This window comes from Leptosomus discolor, chromosome 14, assembly GCF_034619465.1.
Source record: "Leptosomus discolor isolate bLepDis1 chromosome 14, bLepDis1.hap2, whole genome shotgun sequence".
Classification (NCBI taxonomy): Eukaryota; Metazoa; Chordata; class Aves; order Leptosomiformes; family Leptosomidae; genus Leptosomus; species Leptosomus discolor.
The window spans coordinates 3444276-3461707 of record NC_141404.1 but is presented as its reverse complement, the minus strand read 5'-3'; the positions used below and the strand labels follow the sequence as shown (position 1 = coordinate 3461707).

General features: G+C 50.6%; 1 protein-coding gene across 6 annotated transcripts in view; it reads right to left on the bottom strand.

Moving 5' to 3' along the window:
* Positions 1-5695: 5695 nt before the first annotated feature.
* TOM1L2 (target of myb1 like 2 membrane trafficking protein) overlaps positions 5696-17432 on the bottom strand; it is a 53839-nt gene continuing 42102 nt past the window's right edge. For 2 of the 6 annotated variants that reach the window (XM_086473302.1, XM_086473305.1), the window contains 4 exons: positions 16991-17079; positions 9705-9764; positions 7046-7082; positions 5696-6499 (listed from right to left, as the gene is read on the bottom strand). In XM_086473302.1, coding sequence (XP_086329428.1) covers positions 6351-6499; positions 7046-7082; positions 9705-9764; positions 16991-17079 — 335 coding nt within the window. In that variant the 3' untranslated portion in view covers positions 5696-6350. Of the gene's footprint in view, positions 6500-6939; positions 7083-9704; positions 9765-16990; positions 17080-17432 lie in introns of those variants that run through there. The other 4 variants (XM_086473299.1, XM_086473300.1, XM_086473303.1 and 1 more) reach the window with 4 other exon arrangements.

Below are 17432 nucleotides of genomic sequence, written 5' to 3'. Positions count from 1 at the left end.
TAAACAAGCCAGGGCAGAGCTGGATCTAACGCCTGCTCACCTGCAGCTACGAGGAGGGGAAACCCATCTTTCAAGCTGTTCCACCCCTGCCCCTTCCCCAAAGCAGCTTTTCAACCACACGCCATTAGTTTTGATCTTCGTGGGCGAGACGGAGGGCATTGTTCTGACAGACGGGTTCGGTTTTGGCCGAAGTAGCGCCGTGTCGCTCCTCTCGGGTTCCCAGCCGCCTGCTCGTCCTTCTCCCCTGCCCATCACCACCGCTGCCATAAAGGAGGATGTTGGAACAAATTCCCGGCCGGTGAGTCAGGAAGTCGCCCATTGCACGGGCTGGCAACATCGCCCGCGTTGCGGCGCACGGCAGCTCCTCACCCGTCACTTTCTAGGTCACCAAGGCAGGTGATCCAGTTATCCCACCCCCAAGGACCATCCGACAAACCCTGCAAGGGGGGCAGCCAGTGTCCCAGTTGTCACCCGTGTGCCTGTCTGCCACCAGCCTCCAAAGACGTGCCCAAGATTTCGCGGGGAACTCATTCACCAGCAGCGGCAACACACCGCCGCGCACGGCGAGACCCACGCAAAGACACAAAGAGCGTCTTCTGCCGGGGACAACCCTTCTCCCGCTGAGAACACCCAGGCCCCTGTCACTCGGAGGAAACCGAGGGTTCCCCAAAGCCCGTGTCGCGTTGTGACACCTGACGGGCGCCCCACGGCAGCCGCAGGCGGAGCGCTCGCTCGTGCCGCGTGTTCAGGCCGGTGAAGCGGAGCAAGACACCACCCGAGAGACAGACGGATACCATCCTCCGGGTCACACTGGTAGTGTATTTATTGGAGTATCTCACATGCAGGAACCAAAGTAGAGATGATTTCTGGAGCAAGTTAAACAATGGCAGATTAATACAGTTGTATCGTCCTCAACGTAAACACTCTCTACGTGAACACGGCAACGTTTTAGTGTTGGGTTTCTCCGCTTTTTGTGTATTTTGTTTCTCTTTACATAGTCAATCTCTATGTCCCCCTTCTCCCCCTACCCCATTCCCAAACAAAAAAATACCCAGTATCTTCAGTAAATAAATATTATCCACTTTTATCTGGAAAGCCTACAGCTGTAATATACAGAGAAGCTATTACACGGGTTACATTTGTAGGGTTAACGACAGCTCATAAGAACACGTACAGAATGAGGAGCTCGTACTCATAAAAACACAAGAGCAGGGTGGGAAGTTCGGCGTAGGTTTGCCACGGGCTAAAGAGAACCAGCACCGGAGCTCAGCACCGCTGGAAACGCAGCCGGCTCTGGGTGAAAGGCAACCTCGCCTCTCTGCGGGACGGGGGAGCGACCTGCCGCCGGTGCCTGGGGCACGGCGCGGGGAGGCTGGGGATGGAGCAGGCCGGCACAGCCTGCTCGGGAGGCTGCGGGTTGGGGAGGGATGGGTGGAAGGTGCTGGGTGGGCGGCAGCAACGCCTCCGGGCGCCTGGCAAGGGGATTCCTGCCTCCTCTGCCGGTGGGGAAGGGCAGGTGGGCGCCCCCAGCAGCTGAAGGGTTACCTCCAAGAAGGCTAGAAGTCCGCTCATTCATTGCCTGCTTCATTATTTCCACAAAAATAACCGTCCTGAGCTGGTTTTTTTTCCAGGGTAGGCTCCGCAAGCCTTGCGGTGAGCACGGAGGAGGTAAACAATGACTGAGCTGGATGAGGCTGGCCTGGGGATGGAGATAGCACAAGCAGTTCCCATCCACAGGGCTTCCAGCAGCCACAAGGGACTCGACAACTCCTTGGATGAAAAAAAAAAGAAGACTGTTGAAAATGCTGCTGTGCTTGCTCTCCCGGCCTGCACGTCCCGTCCTCACGGGTGAAAGCAGGAGAGCGTTGAATAGAGAGGAACAGGGACAGGCCGCGCTGGCCGGGGGAGCGTTGGCCCAGCTCCTGCGGCAGCTGACGGAGGGGGACCATCACCCCTGCCCTGGGTCTGAAACCACGGCCCGGATCTGTTCTTCCACCACTGGAGGGAAACATCTCGCCACCACAGCCAGCTCTGCCGAGACCTCCATTTAAAAGTGGGAACAGCCAACGTAACCCATAAAAACCCCCAGCCGAACGCAGCCAAACGAAGGGAAACCCCCACTGAAATCCTTCTTCAGCTCGGAGGTGTAAAAACAGCCCTGGAAATGGCAGGGCCGGTGGGATCAGCACATTTTAAAGATGGAAGCTGTGGTAAATGGAAGGGGAAAGGTATGCTGGAGGCTATGCGAGGGTCCTGGTAAGGACCAGTCTCTGCGTTTACGCCGTTCCCTTTAAGAGACGCCGTGCTACGTTTTTATGAGCAACTCTCCTATGAGCCTTACCTACGTACTAAACCCCCTACATGTCTGTACAGCACATGGTTATCTATGCCACCTGCCGAAGATGCAGCTGAAATCTACACATAACAATTAAAAAACCCCGAAAGGATATATTTAAATAGAAACCATTCATTTCTTACATCTCAGCACATGAAGGGTTAACGGAAGAGGTTAAAAAACACACCGGAAAGAAAACGCATGGACAAAATAAATATTTTAACCTAGAACAGGGTATGATTAGAACTTAGAAAGGGCCCCAATAATAATTTAGTGTCATCGAGTGTCAAGCTGTGATTCCTAACATGCCTAGAAAGCGCTGGGACGTTATTTCTTACGGAAAACAGATCGGGCTGCAGCTCCATCCCTCTGCTCGCAAGCGTCGGAGCCACACAAGTCCTCTGCCCACTTGCACAGAGGAAGCACTTAAGAGTGAAAGCAAAGGAAGAATCTATCGAGAGGTCGGTCTTCTGACATGAAAAACCCCCTTCCCTTTCCCTCAAAAGCAGCTTCCACCGCTCAGGTTCTCTGCAGACCACAAGAGGACGGGGAAGAGGAGAGATCCTGATACAGGACATTAGGGAAGCTCTAGTGTAGCCCTGACGTTTGTTAAAGGAGGTTTGGGCTAAACCACCCGCTCTGCTCTGTCCCCTTCGGTGCTTCCAGCCCCCACGCGGCTCAGCCCGCGAGAGCCGGGTCTGGTGGATTCGGGCTCCAAACTTAACTCACGGCAGGGCCGCGCTTTTGCCAGGCCGACCCGCCAAGGGTGCCACCAAAGGGACATCCAGCCGTGGCCCCAGGCTGAGCGCACGCCTCCCACGGAAAGCGCCTCCCGAGCGCTGCCCTACTTCCAGCAGAGCCGCTGCTTGTGCCGACGGCACTCGCCGCCCCCCGCCAACGGCGCCCTGGCTTTCCGGCGGAGAACGCGGGGCGTACAGCGGGGGCCACGCGGCGCCCGGGGTTGCCAGCACAGAAGAGAGGCCCTCGAGTCGTGCCAACACACGCCTCTCCCCTCCCTTCAGCCCCAGCCTGCTCGTTTCATCTCTTTTCCTCCCCACTCGGAGGGAACAGTCCCTGACAGCTCCGCAAGATCTTCCAGAAAGGGACCAGATTCCCTCCAAAGCAACAACTTGGAAGTCCCAGGACAGGTTTAGCACGGCAGAAAGAAGCGTTAACAGCACAGCCCCCCCCCACCCCTGTTTGCTCAGGGGTGGGGGGAGAAGAAGAGCCAGCAAATCCGCAGCAGCGGGACTCTGCAGGGGAGCTCGGTGACAGCCCGGGTGACATCCTTGCCACTCAGCACCATCTGACAATGTCCCCATGCCTGCGCAATGCGATTATCTCCTCCGGCTTGGCAGGGAAGCTGGATTAACATGCTTAGAATCACCTGATGTGGCCATTTACAGGGTCAATGTGTTTCAAGGATTTAGAAGGGAAAATACACACTTAAAACACCCACGGAGCTTTTTGCATTGACAGGAATACCAACAATTCATTCTGCGCTGGCAAGACTGCTCAGGCAATCACCAGACACTGTCTGAAATCAAATCAGTGTCACAACAGAAGTTTTCCTCAGGTTTCTGGGAGCTGGTGGCCACATCTGATGTGTTGCAGCAAGGCAGGGTCTGGCAGGAGCTGGCAGTGGGGTGTCTGGCAGCCAGTATGTGAGCACTGGGCTCACCTTGTGGTGAAACAACAAGGGCAGCGGGCGAGAGCAGCAGCAGACAGGCAAGCAAGGCAGACTGTCCTGGCAGTTTCCATTAGCCACAGCCAAGATGAAATGGAGAGAAACCCTCTGCAGACCCACGTAGAAGGGCTTCAGCTGGGAAGACGGCCAGCAAGTGGGGGGGAAGAGGCAGCTTGGTCCCCAACCTATCTCCATCCTCACACGGATTTTCCCCGTCCGCTTGCAAGCCACGCTACGCTCTGCGCAGCGCAGCGAGCTACCGAGCAGCAACGAGGTGCCAAGCCAGCGCCGGGGGTGACAGGGCAGCCTTGCCCGGGCCCAGCTACACACGGAGGGCTCCTGGAAGAGGATGAAGGCGGGGTAGGAGAGAGGAGAGGAGGAGCAGGGACAGCACAGAGGGACATGTGACCTGGGACGGCCTGGAAACCCTGCACCAAATGTTTCCCTCCGAAGATCAACGTGACCGCTCTCACAGAGCATCAGGGCTGCCAGCGGGCCGCTCGGTAAAAGGTTTGGTGTGCCGCAGCCTACCGACGCGTGCTGCACCCGAGTGACTACGCCACGAGCTGAAACAACTACGCTCAGATAAAAGCTTCTATCCCTTTCCCATCAGCTGTTTCCAGCAGGGCTTCTCCGTCTAGAACAACTCCGGAGCGAGCTCAGCGCACGCCAGCAGCCCGGGAAGGTCCGACGGGCCAAGTCAGAACAAAGGGGCCGGTTGCCCAAGACCACGAGCAGCCCGAGGAAGAGGGGCTGGAGCGCTGCTGCCCGCCTGGGCCTTCATCTGATAACGCAGCTCTGTCGGGACAGGCGGTTCTCCCGGCCACGCAGCAGCGTTCCGCTCTCTCTTTGATCCTGCCACCCTGAGGCCCTGGCTTCCTCCCAAGGAACACGCTGGGGGACGCAGCGATGGCTGGAGCTGCCTGCTCCAGCTCTGCTCGTCAGCCCAGCGAGGCAGGCACACAGGCTGGAATCCCTTCTGGCAGCTCCAGGAGGAGCAGCACTCTCGGCCGTGCCTCTGGCAAGCAAGGGAAGACGCTTGTTTGCCCAGACAGGAGGGAGACGGCAGCCCCGTACGAGCTGGGAGTTAACAAAGGGGCAGAGACATGAGAGGACACTCCAAAAATTACAAATAGCACGACCACAATCATCCAACACTTTCTCAGGCCCAAAGCGAGAAGGAAATGAGGAGTCTCACCTCCAGCACAGGCAGGGATGGCTAATCCCTCCACGGGAACCATCTCCCTCAGCATTTTCATACAAGCCTCTGTGAGGTTTGCCTCTTTTTCTCATACCTACCACCAAGAACCAGCATGTCTATCCTACCAGGCATGGCACGGAATCCAGGAATCTCACCCAGTCCATGAGCAAGTCCCATCCATCTGCATGGATGTTATTTACAACAGCTGAGACAAATGCAGAGCTCTACAGTCACCGAAGAAGGAATCTAAGGTAAGGAAAAAATAACCGAGCTATTTTAAAAGGCAAACACACCAGAAAAAGTCCTCGTGTGAGAATGCTCTCCCAAAGAGCAAAATGCTTCACGTGCTAATGTTACAGCATCCATTTAGCTCAGCGTTTTTTATCCTCGTCAACTGCCAGAGCTACTGGACGTGGCCAACAGACTGCTTTCAAATTAGAGCAAGCCCAGATAAAACACAAGGAAAAAAAAAAACAACCCTGTGAGATTTAGAACATGAAGCGCCGCACAAAGTGGGGAAAAGCGACCACCATATGGTACCAGGAGATGTGTGAGTGGGAGAGTAAAGGATTTTAACTTGTGAAGCACATGTTGAAAGGGGAACAGTTGTTCCTTGCTGTCGAATTCGACACGAAAGCCAATACATTAACATTTTATCTAAAAATAAAGACACACTCCCCCTGAACATTCCAGCTCAGTCAATTACATGCTGATCGACAGAGCAGTCTACTTGGCAGGACCTGCCTACAGAAGAGGATGATCCCTACATAAATGGAAGGGCAAGGCTGCTCTCTCCCCTCTGGGCTTTTGTTTCAACACAGTGTGACGTACTCATGCATTCTAAAGGGGTTTTCTGCATCAAGAGCTGGTTTTGTGCAGCTGGGATAGGAAGGAGGGGATTAAGCGAGTGCTGGAGAATCGTGGTCTGGCAGGAATAGTGTTGGACTTAAATAGAAAGAGTCAGCTCGTGGGGGTGGGATTTGGGGAGGAGGGGGAAGGAGAAGCAATCTATGAAATCGAGGGGGGAAGGGGGTCGTTGTTAGCCGAGTACTGTGGGAGGACAAAGTGGCCGTACAGCGACGTTCGCCTGCAGAGCACGAGGGCGGGAGGGCGGCTGCGAGCCATCTTCACAGTGCAAAGAGGGCATCCTCCGAGCGCTCCTGCTTTTTCCTGCTGGCAGGATTTGTCGGAGGGGTGGGGGCTTCCAGGGGAGGGGAGGGCAGGTTGGGAACCATCTCCGCCGCTTTGGCTCGCTCTTCTAAAAATTTGTCGAACTCTGCAATGCAAAAAGAAAAAAAAAAAAAAAAAAAAAAAAAAGAAAAAGGAGGAAGACAGGTCAGAACCAGGGCTGCGCGTCGAGCCGCTGGGGACGGAGGTGAGGAGGGTCTGAAACGCCAGGTCCCGTCGGGCTGTGCTCACAGGCACACACACTGGTCCAGCCCGACCTCCTCAGGAAAGGGTACAGACATCCTTTGAGACACCCTAGCTCCGGCAGCGGAGGGAATCAAACCTCTGCTGTGCCACCAGCTGCGAAGGAAGCAGGGAAACATCATTCCAAAGGGCTGAGCAGCTTGGGGACGCATTCCTGCTGGCACAAACGCAGTGCCCCGCCGAGGAGGATGGCAGGAAAGGACCTACAGCCGGGAGGGCTCCTCACACCATAAAGGCGAACTTTTTGCTCTGAAATGCCCTCCTCCCGCCTCTCCGAGCGCGGAAGCATTTGCTGGGGAACGTCAGGCTGGGAGAAGTCAGCATCTCGGCAGGGATCCAAGCAGATAATTCAGCCTGAGAACGGCTCGTAGCCACAGGCAGCTCTGCTTACCTTCACTGGTCACTCCTTCTTCCAGGTCGTCTCCTTTCTGCAATTGGAACAAAAAGGCACGTGAACACACAGGCAGCGCTTCACCGTCACGACTGTCCCCTACCCACGGTTAATGCAACTGGACAGTTTCCACCCCTGGTTTCCACATGCCAACTGCTTGAGCGGGGTGACCTGGGGAGATCGCACGGCTCCCACGTCGGGAGGCCAACAGCGACTGACATTTCGCTGCAAGAGGAGGAGCGCGAGAGGTGCGGCTGGAGATGGCTGGTGGAGAGCTACACTTTCCCCGTTGGACCTGAACGGCTGTCCAGTGCTGTTTCCAATTTTGGACAGCAGGCCTGGCCAAAAACTGAGCTGTGTGAGGCACAGACACTGTGCAAGATGCCATCTTTTCTGTCACACGGTCCTTTAAAAAGTCAGGATGGCGGTTTGCGTTGTGTCTTCAAAAAAACCCGCACTTTTAGCTGACAAAGGACACGTACCGCAAAACAGTTTGGGGCCAACGTTCCTCCTGTGGGAGTTCATCTTAGATTTCATACGAAAACAGAGCAGCTTTCCTAGCCTCCACGCTGGACAAAGGTAAGACCAGGGCTGGATGAAGGATGCTGACGGGCAGTTAGCCCGTGAGGTACAAAGGCTGGGATGCCAGGGGGTCAGGGCCTTTCTACCAGCTGTGTGCATTTCCACACAGGAATTCCCAACAGTGCTTTAATAAAGAAATTAAAAGTCCGAGGATGGGGCATCCTTGTCAGTCTACCAGGATGTTAAAGAAGGATGAAAATACTACTTGAAAACCTCACGTTGAACCCGCTTTGAAAAAGAGAAGTGTTTGTCCAGGAAAGTGGGAACATACCGACTGGCCTCACAAAGGTTTTTAATGCCTAAGCATTAAAGCCACCTAGCACCTACCAGCTTTCTACTGCACAGAGGTTTCCAGAGGTACACACAGCAGCCACTGCTTCACATGCAGAGGCACTGTTTGGTCCAACGTACCCCAAAAAGGGTAAGGAAATAAATAACGATTAGCAACCCTAATCTAGCAGAGAACCGAAATGAACCATTAACAAAAACAAAGGAGGGGGGGAACCCAGAGGGAAAACCAAAAATCCAGTCCAAACTTTCTCAGAGGACATCTCTGTGCTGCACTCACATATGGCCAGGATGGGGACCCGGGAGAAGTGAAGGCGGTACCGTCACGGCCGCAGCGCGTGCGACCCCCAGGCTTGTGCAGGCATTTACACGGCACTTCTCTGCTTTGCTCTTTCTGAGCAAGACTCTCTAGGGATGACAGATACACAGAGCCACCTCGAGATCTCTCCATAAGACCTTCTCTCCTGCTAAATTAATTTAAATGGCAAAGACAAAAGTGTATTGCTGAAGCAGAGTGGACACGGGACATTTACTGTATTTCTTTAACAAAATGAGGCCAGTTTGTAATTAAATTTGAAAACGACTGCCTGTACCGAGGCCTGAAAAAACTACCTGCAGCTGAAACCCAGTGACATTTCAAAGACAGCCAGTCAGTCTGCCAAACTTGAACGCTGAAACCCAGAATCTGTTTAAGCACTTCAGGCGGCTTCGGAGAGCAGGAGCGTTTTCTTCCTTTCAGTACAGTCAGCTCCTCTCGTGCCGGAGCGGAGGGCTGACGCGCCGGAGCGCGCCTGCAGCACCGCTGGCGGAGCCGGGGAGCGGAGCCCGAACCCCGCAGCTGCCCACGAGGAGCTGAGCAGGCAAGAGCAAGAGGCTGGGGGAGACTTTAAGGAGTAGGGAGTTCTCTAGGGACAGTATCTGCAGTTGGAAGAAGCGAAGGAGACGATCCTTAGGGATATGGTGACCACAAGGAAACAGTTCAGTTCACTAAACCATGTTTAGAAGAACAGTCTGAAAGGCAACCCACCACCCGTCCCCAAAATGCACTTGGTTCATTCGAGTCAGATGCTTACATTAAAAAAGAAAAAAGAAAAAGACCAGAATAAATGCGTACTAGCTGTACCACTGCTTAAACCAAAGGTGTATTGGTACAGCAAAACAAACTCCAGAACTAAGGAAAAGCTACTTTTAGTTCTGTCTTTCGTTTGTTTGTTTAATAATTACCAGACAACAATCATTTAGGAGAAACTGAAAGTAATAAACATCGAAGAGAGACTGTTATAAATTTCTGTTACCGCCCTTAAGAAACATTATCAAGATTGCTTGTCAATTTAACAAAGACATCTTGATTTGAAAGGAATCTAAGCCCCGATCCAGCATCCTCTTAAAAGCATGCCTCAACATAAGCATGTACTTAAGATCCTGAAAAGCTAATGCAGCCTCAAACATGTGCTTTAAGTCCGGTGGAGAACCCAGGGGAAACTTCAGCACATGTTTAAATGCTTTCCCACACGGGGTCCAGAAACAGGCGATTTCTGGAACGCATGCTATTCTGTGACGGTAGCATGGAGAAGTGAAAATAAAACAACTCAGAAAAACACGTTTTGATTGAATTGCTGAACACAACCCTCTCTCCTCCTGCTCAGATATTCCCTTCAAAGGGAAATACATGATTTGGAAGTTTCACTGCCTCCCGTTACGAGAAGTACCAGTAACTCAGCGATGCATTGCAAGTTATCTGTACAAGTGCTATTGCCCATGTGAAAAATGAAAATATAAAGAGTCTCACCAAGTCGGTACTGAGCCACTCCTCAATGTCATCCATGACAGAGGACTGTGCAACAGGGATCTAGGGAGTGCAGCGAGAGAACAGCAAGGCAGGCAAAAACCAAAACACATCCACAATCATGGCCACAGAGCGATGGAAAACGCCAGAAATAAGATTAAAAACAAAACAAAAAAACAAAGATGTAAGATGTGCTGGAAAAAAAAAGGCAACAAAATATAAATGGCATTTCAAATAAAGAAACACTTGGAAAGGAAATTATGAACAACAAGGCTACAAAAAAAACCAAGAGAAAGATTATGGGGAATGACGTGACTTGATGCCAGCGTAAGACGGGTAACTTCTCGACCACATATTAAAACCATCAAGATGGACTGATGATTCTAATCTTGATCGTGAAAAGCTTTTAAGGGTAGAATACTGGATATCAGTTAGGTTTTGAAGTGTTAAATTTACACCTTTTATTTTTATAAATGGGTATTAGCCACAGTGAAGAGTTAGCAAAAAGAGGGGCTCAAAGTCTGCAGGCAACACTCCTATGAAAACAAACTGATTTTCTCCGCAGGTGGAGGCAGTCAGAGCCCAGGGTACACAGTCACGTTTCCTTCCCGATCCTCCTCCCACCAACCACCCAGCCTTGGAAAACCTCGGCACACCAGTTTAAAGCAAAACTGTCCCTGCTCCTCTGCCAAAGGTGACCCTCTGGCAGCGGAGGCAGCAGAACCCAACGTGTGCCAGTGCAAAGCGCGGAGTCTCAAAGGTGAAAGGGGAGGAGGAGGAGGAGGAGGAGGAGGATGGGCAGCAGCTCCTGGCTCTGGCTCCAGCACCGGCAACCCCTTGCAGTGCTGCAGCAGAGCTCCCCGGAGCTCGCCCGCCAGGCCTCTCCGGATGGTTTCACAAGAAGGCACGGGGGGGTTTGCGGCTCCTCCTGCGACAAAGCCCCTCGCGTGACGCCGCGCGACGGGCAGCACAGACGCGGGGTGCCCAGCGCCGAAGCGCAGCCGCTTCACAAAGCGCGACGGGCAACGGGGTCAGCGAAGGGAAACGACTGCGTACGAGGCGTAGAATTTCCTGACTGAACCACACGGCTTCAACGCAACAGAGGGCTGCAGAAATAAACAGGAAACCACCACAATAGATCTCGGAAGGACAACCTGGAAAAACACTTGGGAAGCCACGCCAGACATGCGGGTTCCAGGCTAGAGCACAGCAGCCGAGCCGTGGGGCTGGCAGGGAAGAGACCTCGGCGTGCTGGAGAGGCTCTCCTCGGAAGAAAAGGTGTCGGGAGTTGTCCACAGCTTTGCCTGAAGCCTCTCAGGGAAGGAAGAGAGGAAAGAGGCCCTGCCAATGAATTCGCTGGGAGACGGTTTTCTCAGGGGCTTCTAGCAGAGGAAGACAGACAGACGCTGAACTAGAGGCAGCAGCACCGGCTGACGCTGTTTAGCAGGGCTCCTCCAGAATTTTGTCTTCTACTCAAGAGGTCCTTTGCGCCGAGGAGGTCAGTTTAGCCCTTGCTTGAGGTGAGATCTGCTAAGGTGGGTCAGTTGCGTCAAAGGAGTGGAAATCCAGGGCTCCATCCAAAGCATCTCCCACCAAGAGAGGCATCGGGAAGACGGCTTGGCTCTGACTCGGCAGTTGCTGGATAAAGAGCACGTGCCAGATCCAAGAAGGGTCAGAGGTGCAAGGGTGTCATTTGGTTTTCAGCTAATGCATGAAGATCCCAAACAGAAAATAAGTTCCCCGCAGCTTCCTTTGGAATGGGCCGGATTTGGGAGAACTGCCCCTTTTCAACGTGCCACGGAGAGCCGAATCACGCACGTACAACGCTAACGCCGCGCGCTGAGGCTGCTGCGAGCTGGCCCAGACGGCCACGAACGAGAGGAGGGCTCCGTAGACATCTTCCAACCTGTTCCTTCCCAAGGACACGTTGCATCTTGTAGAACTGGCTTGTTAGGTGAACAGCTTTGGAAGATACTGGCTTCAGAGATACAAAGCAATAAATTTATCCAGCCTACAGCAACCTAAAACCTACTGCAGAAGTTTCACTGCTGCCTCTCTCCTGCGTTGCTTCACGCTACACGCAATAAGTAACGCTTTGGAAGGTGTAGCCTTCAGAGCTGTTGGCTAGTTTGCAGCTCTGAAAGGTACTTACATTTCTTTAAGGATAAGAAAATACGTATGAAGAGGAGGAGGAAAATAGCAAGGTGGTTTTTTTGCCTTTCTGTGACTAAAACAAGAGCAGCTGTTCTAAAAATCGTGGTGGAAGGAACAGCAGTTCAAATCTCGGTTATCCTGAAAACATGACAGATGACCGAGCAAGTACTGGATTCCTGAGAATCACAGGACGCTTGAGTTTGCAGGAGTCCTTGACGAACAGCTCAGCAGTACAGGAGTCCGTGCTGCTGCGTTTTGTGAGATTTAAAAAAAAAAAAAAAAGGAAAAAAAGAAAAAAGAAAAAAAAAGGAATTCTACTTTCAGAAGACCTACTTAATATAACAAACAAACACAAACCTCGGAAGTGCAAGAACACTTCTCACAGGTCATATGTAAGAAGCAGAGAGAGCTGTAAGATAAACATTTGAGTATGTCAGCCGTTTGCTATTCAGCACTGACCTTTTAAAAAGCTTCCCCCGTCTCCCAGCGCACTTACAGCAGAGCCAAGGGCTTGTATCTATTGCTCCTTCCATGCTCAAACTTCCAATTTACTTTCCTTAGACTCTGAGCCCCATTTTCCCCATAAAACATGGGTTAAAAGGATCAGGTTTAATTTGTTCAAGAATAAAGAGGGGAGGAAACTCTCAAGACTAACTGGAAGTTTTAAAATATTTTAACTATAACGTGGTACCATTTATATTTCATTTGAGACTGACCACACACAAAAGGTCACTTTTTGCCAGTCAGTTGTGTATTTGGCAACTCTTCCCTCTAAACTTTAAAATGTGGAGGGGAGTTTTCTTAAGACTAATCCCCTAAAACACAACAGAAGCAATGCAAAAATAAATTAGCCAGTTTACACATTAAAAAAAAAAAAAAATTTAAAAAAGACAACAGTTTCTGGGAACAAACAGCAGTGGCAGCCGCAGACTGCATGGAAACGGCTCCAGAACGGGATACCGTCTTGTTAATACTTTGATTATGCAAACATACACGGTCTAGTGAAGCTCTCAGTCTTGGCAAGAGAGCTCCCTAGATAGTCAGTGTTGGCTGCAAGAGCTGGTTTTGTAACAATATTGTGATTTCTTTTTTAACAGTCTATATTCAAAGTAAATGGAAATTAAGTCACAAAATATTTTTGGGTACTTTAAGTAACTGGCTTTAATTAAAAGTTGGGCTCATTGTTCAAATTCCTTTTTTATTTAGTCTTTGGAAAAATCCTACAAATGGGATCATTTCAACAGTCCTGAAAGGGAAATGGAAAAGGAGGGCTGGGAGAACAAAAGCCAGCGTTCAATCCCACAAAACCCACAGGAACCTGGAATTCAAGTTCATACTTATCTAAGTTAGATTGTGTTGGTGTTCTCAGTAGCAATCAAAAGCCAGAGAGTATTGCCAATATATTTCCTCAGAAGTCATAAAATCCAATATTCTACCCTTAAAAAGACAGTTTAAGGTTATTATTATCACATTTTATTTCTATTAAAAATGATCCCACTGGAAAAGAAGCAGGTATGAAATGACAATTCAGGTCTCTCTAGGTGAGCTCATTAATGTTCTTAAAATGTTTAACAAGGTTCATGCTAATTGTTGCTAGACTACTGTCTTGTAGCAGCTTAGTTAATTCCACTTCTTTCTAGATGTTTAACCAAGCTGACACCAGTACTTGGTTAGCTGCTGGTCGCTGCCCCCTGTTAGGTGAGCAACAGCGAAGAAAGGTCTGGCGTCCCTGCGGCAGCAGAACGAGAGCACTACGAGGCACACACTACCAGCCTACTCCAGCTTGCTACTACAGGCTTACCATCTATTTAAAGCTGTTGTGATCTTGAAACAGCTGCCTGGCCTCAACGTTGGAGCACGTTTGACTTTACGTCTAAGGAGTGAATTAGCTCCTTGACGCCTTGTAACTGCGTTTAGATAGTGCACAGGCGGGGAAGGCAACGGCTCGGGTGCAGTACGTTCCCCAACACAGCCTGTTGTGCCCGTACAACCCCCAGTCTGGATCTGACAGGCATGTCCAGACAGCAAAAGCCTTCCTCCGCGTGGGGTACCACATTGTCCTGGCAGAGTGCGCCGTAAAATGCCATGGCTGGACCGGTAATGAAACCCACGTGGTCTTCAGAACAAGGGAACAGGCCTGCTTGCCTTCAAAGGGGAGAGGGGTCCTACCACACGGAAGAAATGAGATCTTCACACGTTCGTGTCTGTCCACAATTCAAGCACTTCAGTCTCCAGGAAGATGATGTATTTCAACAGTCTCATGTTACCCAAGTCATTTCCACATCTTAGATCCTATCTCTCTGTTGAAGGCGTACATAGCGGCGTCCCACTTCGTTGCTAACTAACAACATCTCGGCAAAGGTTTAATTTAATCTTTATTACAGAGAGGAGTCTCCTCTCTAGCCAGGCACGCTGCTGGTGGCCAAGATGCAATGCTGAAAGCTGTTCCTATCACTTTCTGTGAATTCTGGTTCAGTTTCATTCTTCCCCTGCCACTGTCCCAAATAAAGTCTGTCCTGACGTGGCGGCTCAAGCAACACCTGCTTCTCGCTTTGGTAACAAATATCCATTTGGCATGCGAGGGGGGTGACAGATTATTCTAATGAATGAATATAATCATGCAAATCTCAACAGCTGCCCAAACTCATGAGAAGGGAACTGGAATTACCTGCGTAATTACCTAACGTGGGGGCCTTGGGCTCAAGTCTGTGCCGAAGAGCTGCTGATACAGACCCCTGCGTGACGCCTGCGTGGCCTAACTTGCAAGACCCCAGACCCCACACTGCGAACAGATCTGGTACTGCAACAGCTCAGCTAACGTCCCTAAGTCATGTTTGAACCAGGAACATTTTCTGCAGATTATCATTTTGTCTACGTTAATTTTGAAGGCAGAGCTGGAATAGGTAAAGGTGTGGTCTGTGTCTCCACGGTCCTGGCATCACCTTGCCAGCAGCACCGAGCTGTAGATTAAGCTGGAACTGAAACGATGCTGCCAGATTCCCTGGGGGAGTACACACGGAGCCCTGCATGAGCCTCCCTCTGCAAGGGTGTGTCGGTGAACTGGGATGCACAGAAACAGAGAAGGAAGAGCTCAGCCTCAAGCTTTGGGAAGAACAACGTGAGGTCACGAGGGATGCAAGTACCACTCTGGCAGATGGAGAACAGCCTTTCAGTGGTCTCAGTGTTTTACGGGCACAGGTAAGGGCAATGTCAGCTCATCCCTCTTTTCCCTCCTCACCTCAAAAGTACAAAAAGTTACCAACAAATGTGCACATCAAGTTCATACCTGGGATGCTAGTTGTTCCACTGGTACTGCAAATGCTACCAAGTTGTATTAATAAATACGGTTAAGAACTACAGCCAGTTAAGAGAGAAACGGAGTTAATGATTAGTTGAGTTTTATTTTAGGTATTTCTCTCTCATATTTAGCATACAAACAAGGTGACAGGCTTGTAAGAGCAGCGACCGGCTGGACAGCCAGACCCCCTTCCCTCCCCAGATCCGTAGGCCTTCATGAATGCTGCAGTATCCTTTTTCCAGACTGAATAACCACAAGCCAATGAACGAATATGGTGTTTGTTTTTTTAATAAAGCGGTGGTGTGAGCGGTGCGAACAGCAGGGGTGCTGATTTCATGCTTCCCTGCTCTTGTAAACAGTGGAAAGGCAAAGAAGAGGAACTAACTCAATCACTGGATTATTCATTATGGATGAACATCTAACAGTGGCATAGCACATCTCTGGCTGCAACAGAGCCACCGAACAGCAAGAGCCTCTGTCAGCCACAGTCAACAGCGTCAGAGGCAAAGCAAGCGCTGCTCACTTCACGGCTTTTCACTCTCGTGTTACGAGCTGTGGGTCTCTGACAAGCACTGAAACAAAACCCTGGCTCCCGAGGAGAGGTACCTCCAGCTGGGCTCCCCCACGTGTGCCAGCAGGCACGGAACTGCTCTTGGGTGCTGGCACGGGCAGGCAGATACGTCAAGTCACCATGCAGGCACCAGCCATGCAAACTGCTGACAAATCCACAAGCTGGCCCTCCCTCCGAAATAATCTGGATTAGGCCTAAATCTAGAGGAATGCAAAGTGTTTCACAGAGTTGGTGCACTTGGATATTGCACACTCTGGATTTTCTCATCCTCCTGATGCCCAGCCCCGCGCGCCGCACTGCAGGCGCGTTCCACCCCAAAGGGAAGCCTCCACTGCACCCTTCTGAACTCAGCTCCAGTCAGGACTGTCTCAGAAAGACCGTACAGTTGGGTCATGTTATTGGTACTAATCTCAAACACTTAAAAATGATGGATTACATAGTCCAAAAATACAAAATTGGTCTTAGAACTTGGCTTTAAGGCACAGCTGAGGCTACTTTTTTACCTAACTCTGACTTCTGCACCTAAAGCAGGCTTTTGAACTTCTCTCCGCAAGCATGTTGGTGAATGACAACTTCAAACCACCCTGTGATGATTCTAGGATTCAAACAAGGTCAAAATGTGCACAGATTCAGCGATCTTCAGAAGCTTGACTTTATCAGAGCACTGGCATCACTAGACACGGGAATTAAATCCTTAAAGCCAGAAACACTATTGTACCTTTTGGAGTCTGAATCCTAATGCCAGTGGGGTGGAAGATGTCACTCGGGGTAGCAGTTCTCCCCTTTCCTTCCTTTCATACAGAACTATCCCTACACTACGTAGTTCCATTAGGTATGATCCTACAAGCTCCATCTGTTCATTCCAAACCATGAAGTTAAGCGCTACCAGAAGAGGCTGCTTTAAAGACACGTAGGAAGTGTCCTCTTTACGAGCAAGATCCATGAGACTTGTGTTTATCCCTCGAAAAGTGGATACTGCATAAATAAATCAAGACAGTATAAGGAACCAATTGGATCCCCAGGCCCCTTCTGAAGGCGATGTGGGATCCGACAAATCGGTTACGGGCCTCTGTGTTGTACAAACCAGAAATTGGTGCAAATCTTTCCCTTCGCCCCAGGAAATGATGTAGGTGGGAAATAAACTCCTTGTACTGTCTGATTTCAATTGGTTCAGTAGGGCAGGACAAGAGGTGAATGAAGGATGGTTATTCTAGGTAAAGGGACTGGGGTGGGCAGTAGGAATCGTTTCACTGGTGAAGTCCTCACCATTCCTTGTGTAATTAGCCACTTGTCTATGGGCTCCATGTCTGAGTTCCCACCTTTACCTCTCCTCTGTGTTGAGAACAGAAAGGTCCATAAAGAGAGAAACCACAGCAACAACCCGTGATAAAGTAATATAACAGCAGCAAGTTAAAAACTTCACATACACATACACCCACAGAGAGCTGCCTATGGTAGCTTCTGGCAGCAGCTGCATCCCCCTCTGCTGCCTGTCAGCTCTGTCCACGGAGGGACAGACCTCACCCCGACCTCCGCACTTCCTACAGACAGTTCACACAATTTTAGCACTTCCCCCATGCTGATATTAAAAAAAAAAAAAAAAAGAAATAAATAAAAAAATCACTGGCTAGTAGTGAGGCTGATGTTTGTCATCTTCTTAGAAGAAGAAAAAGCGTAGGCAATACAACCTACTAAAATCAGTCAGATT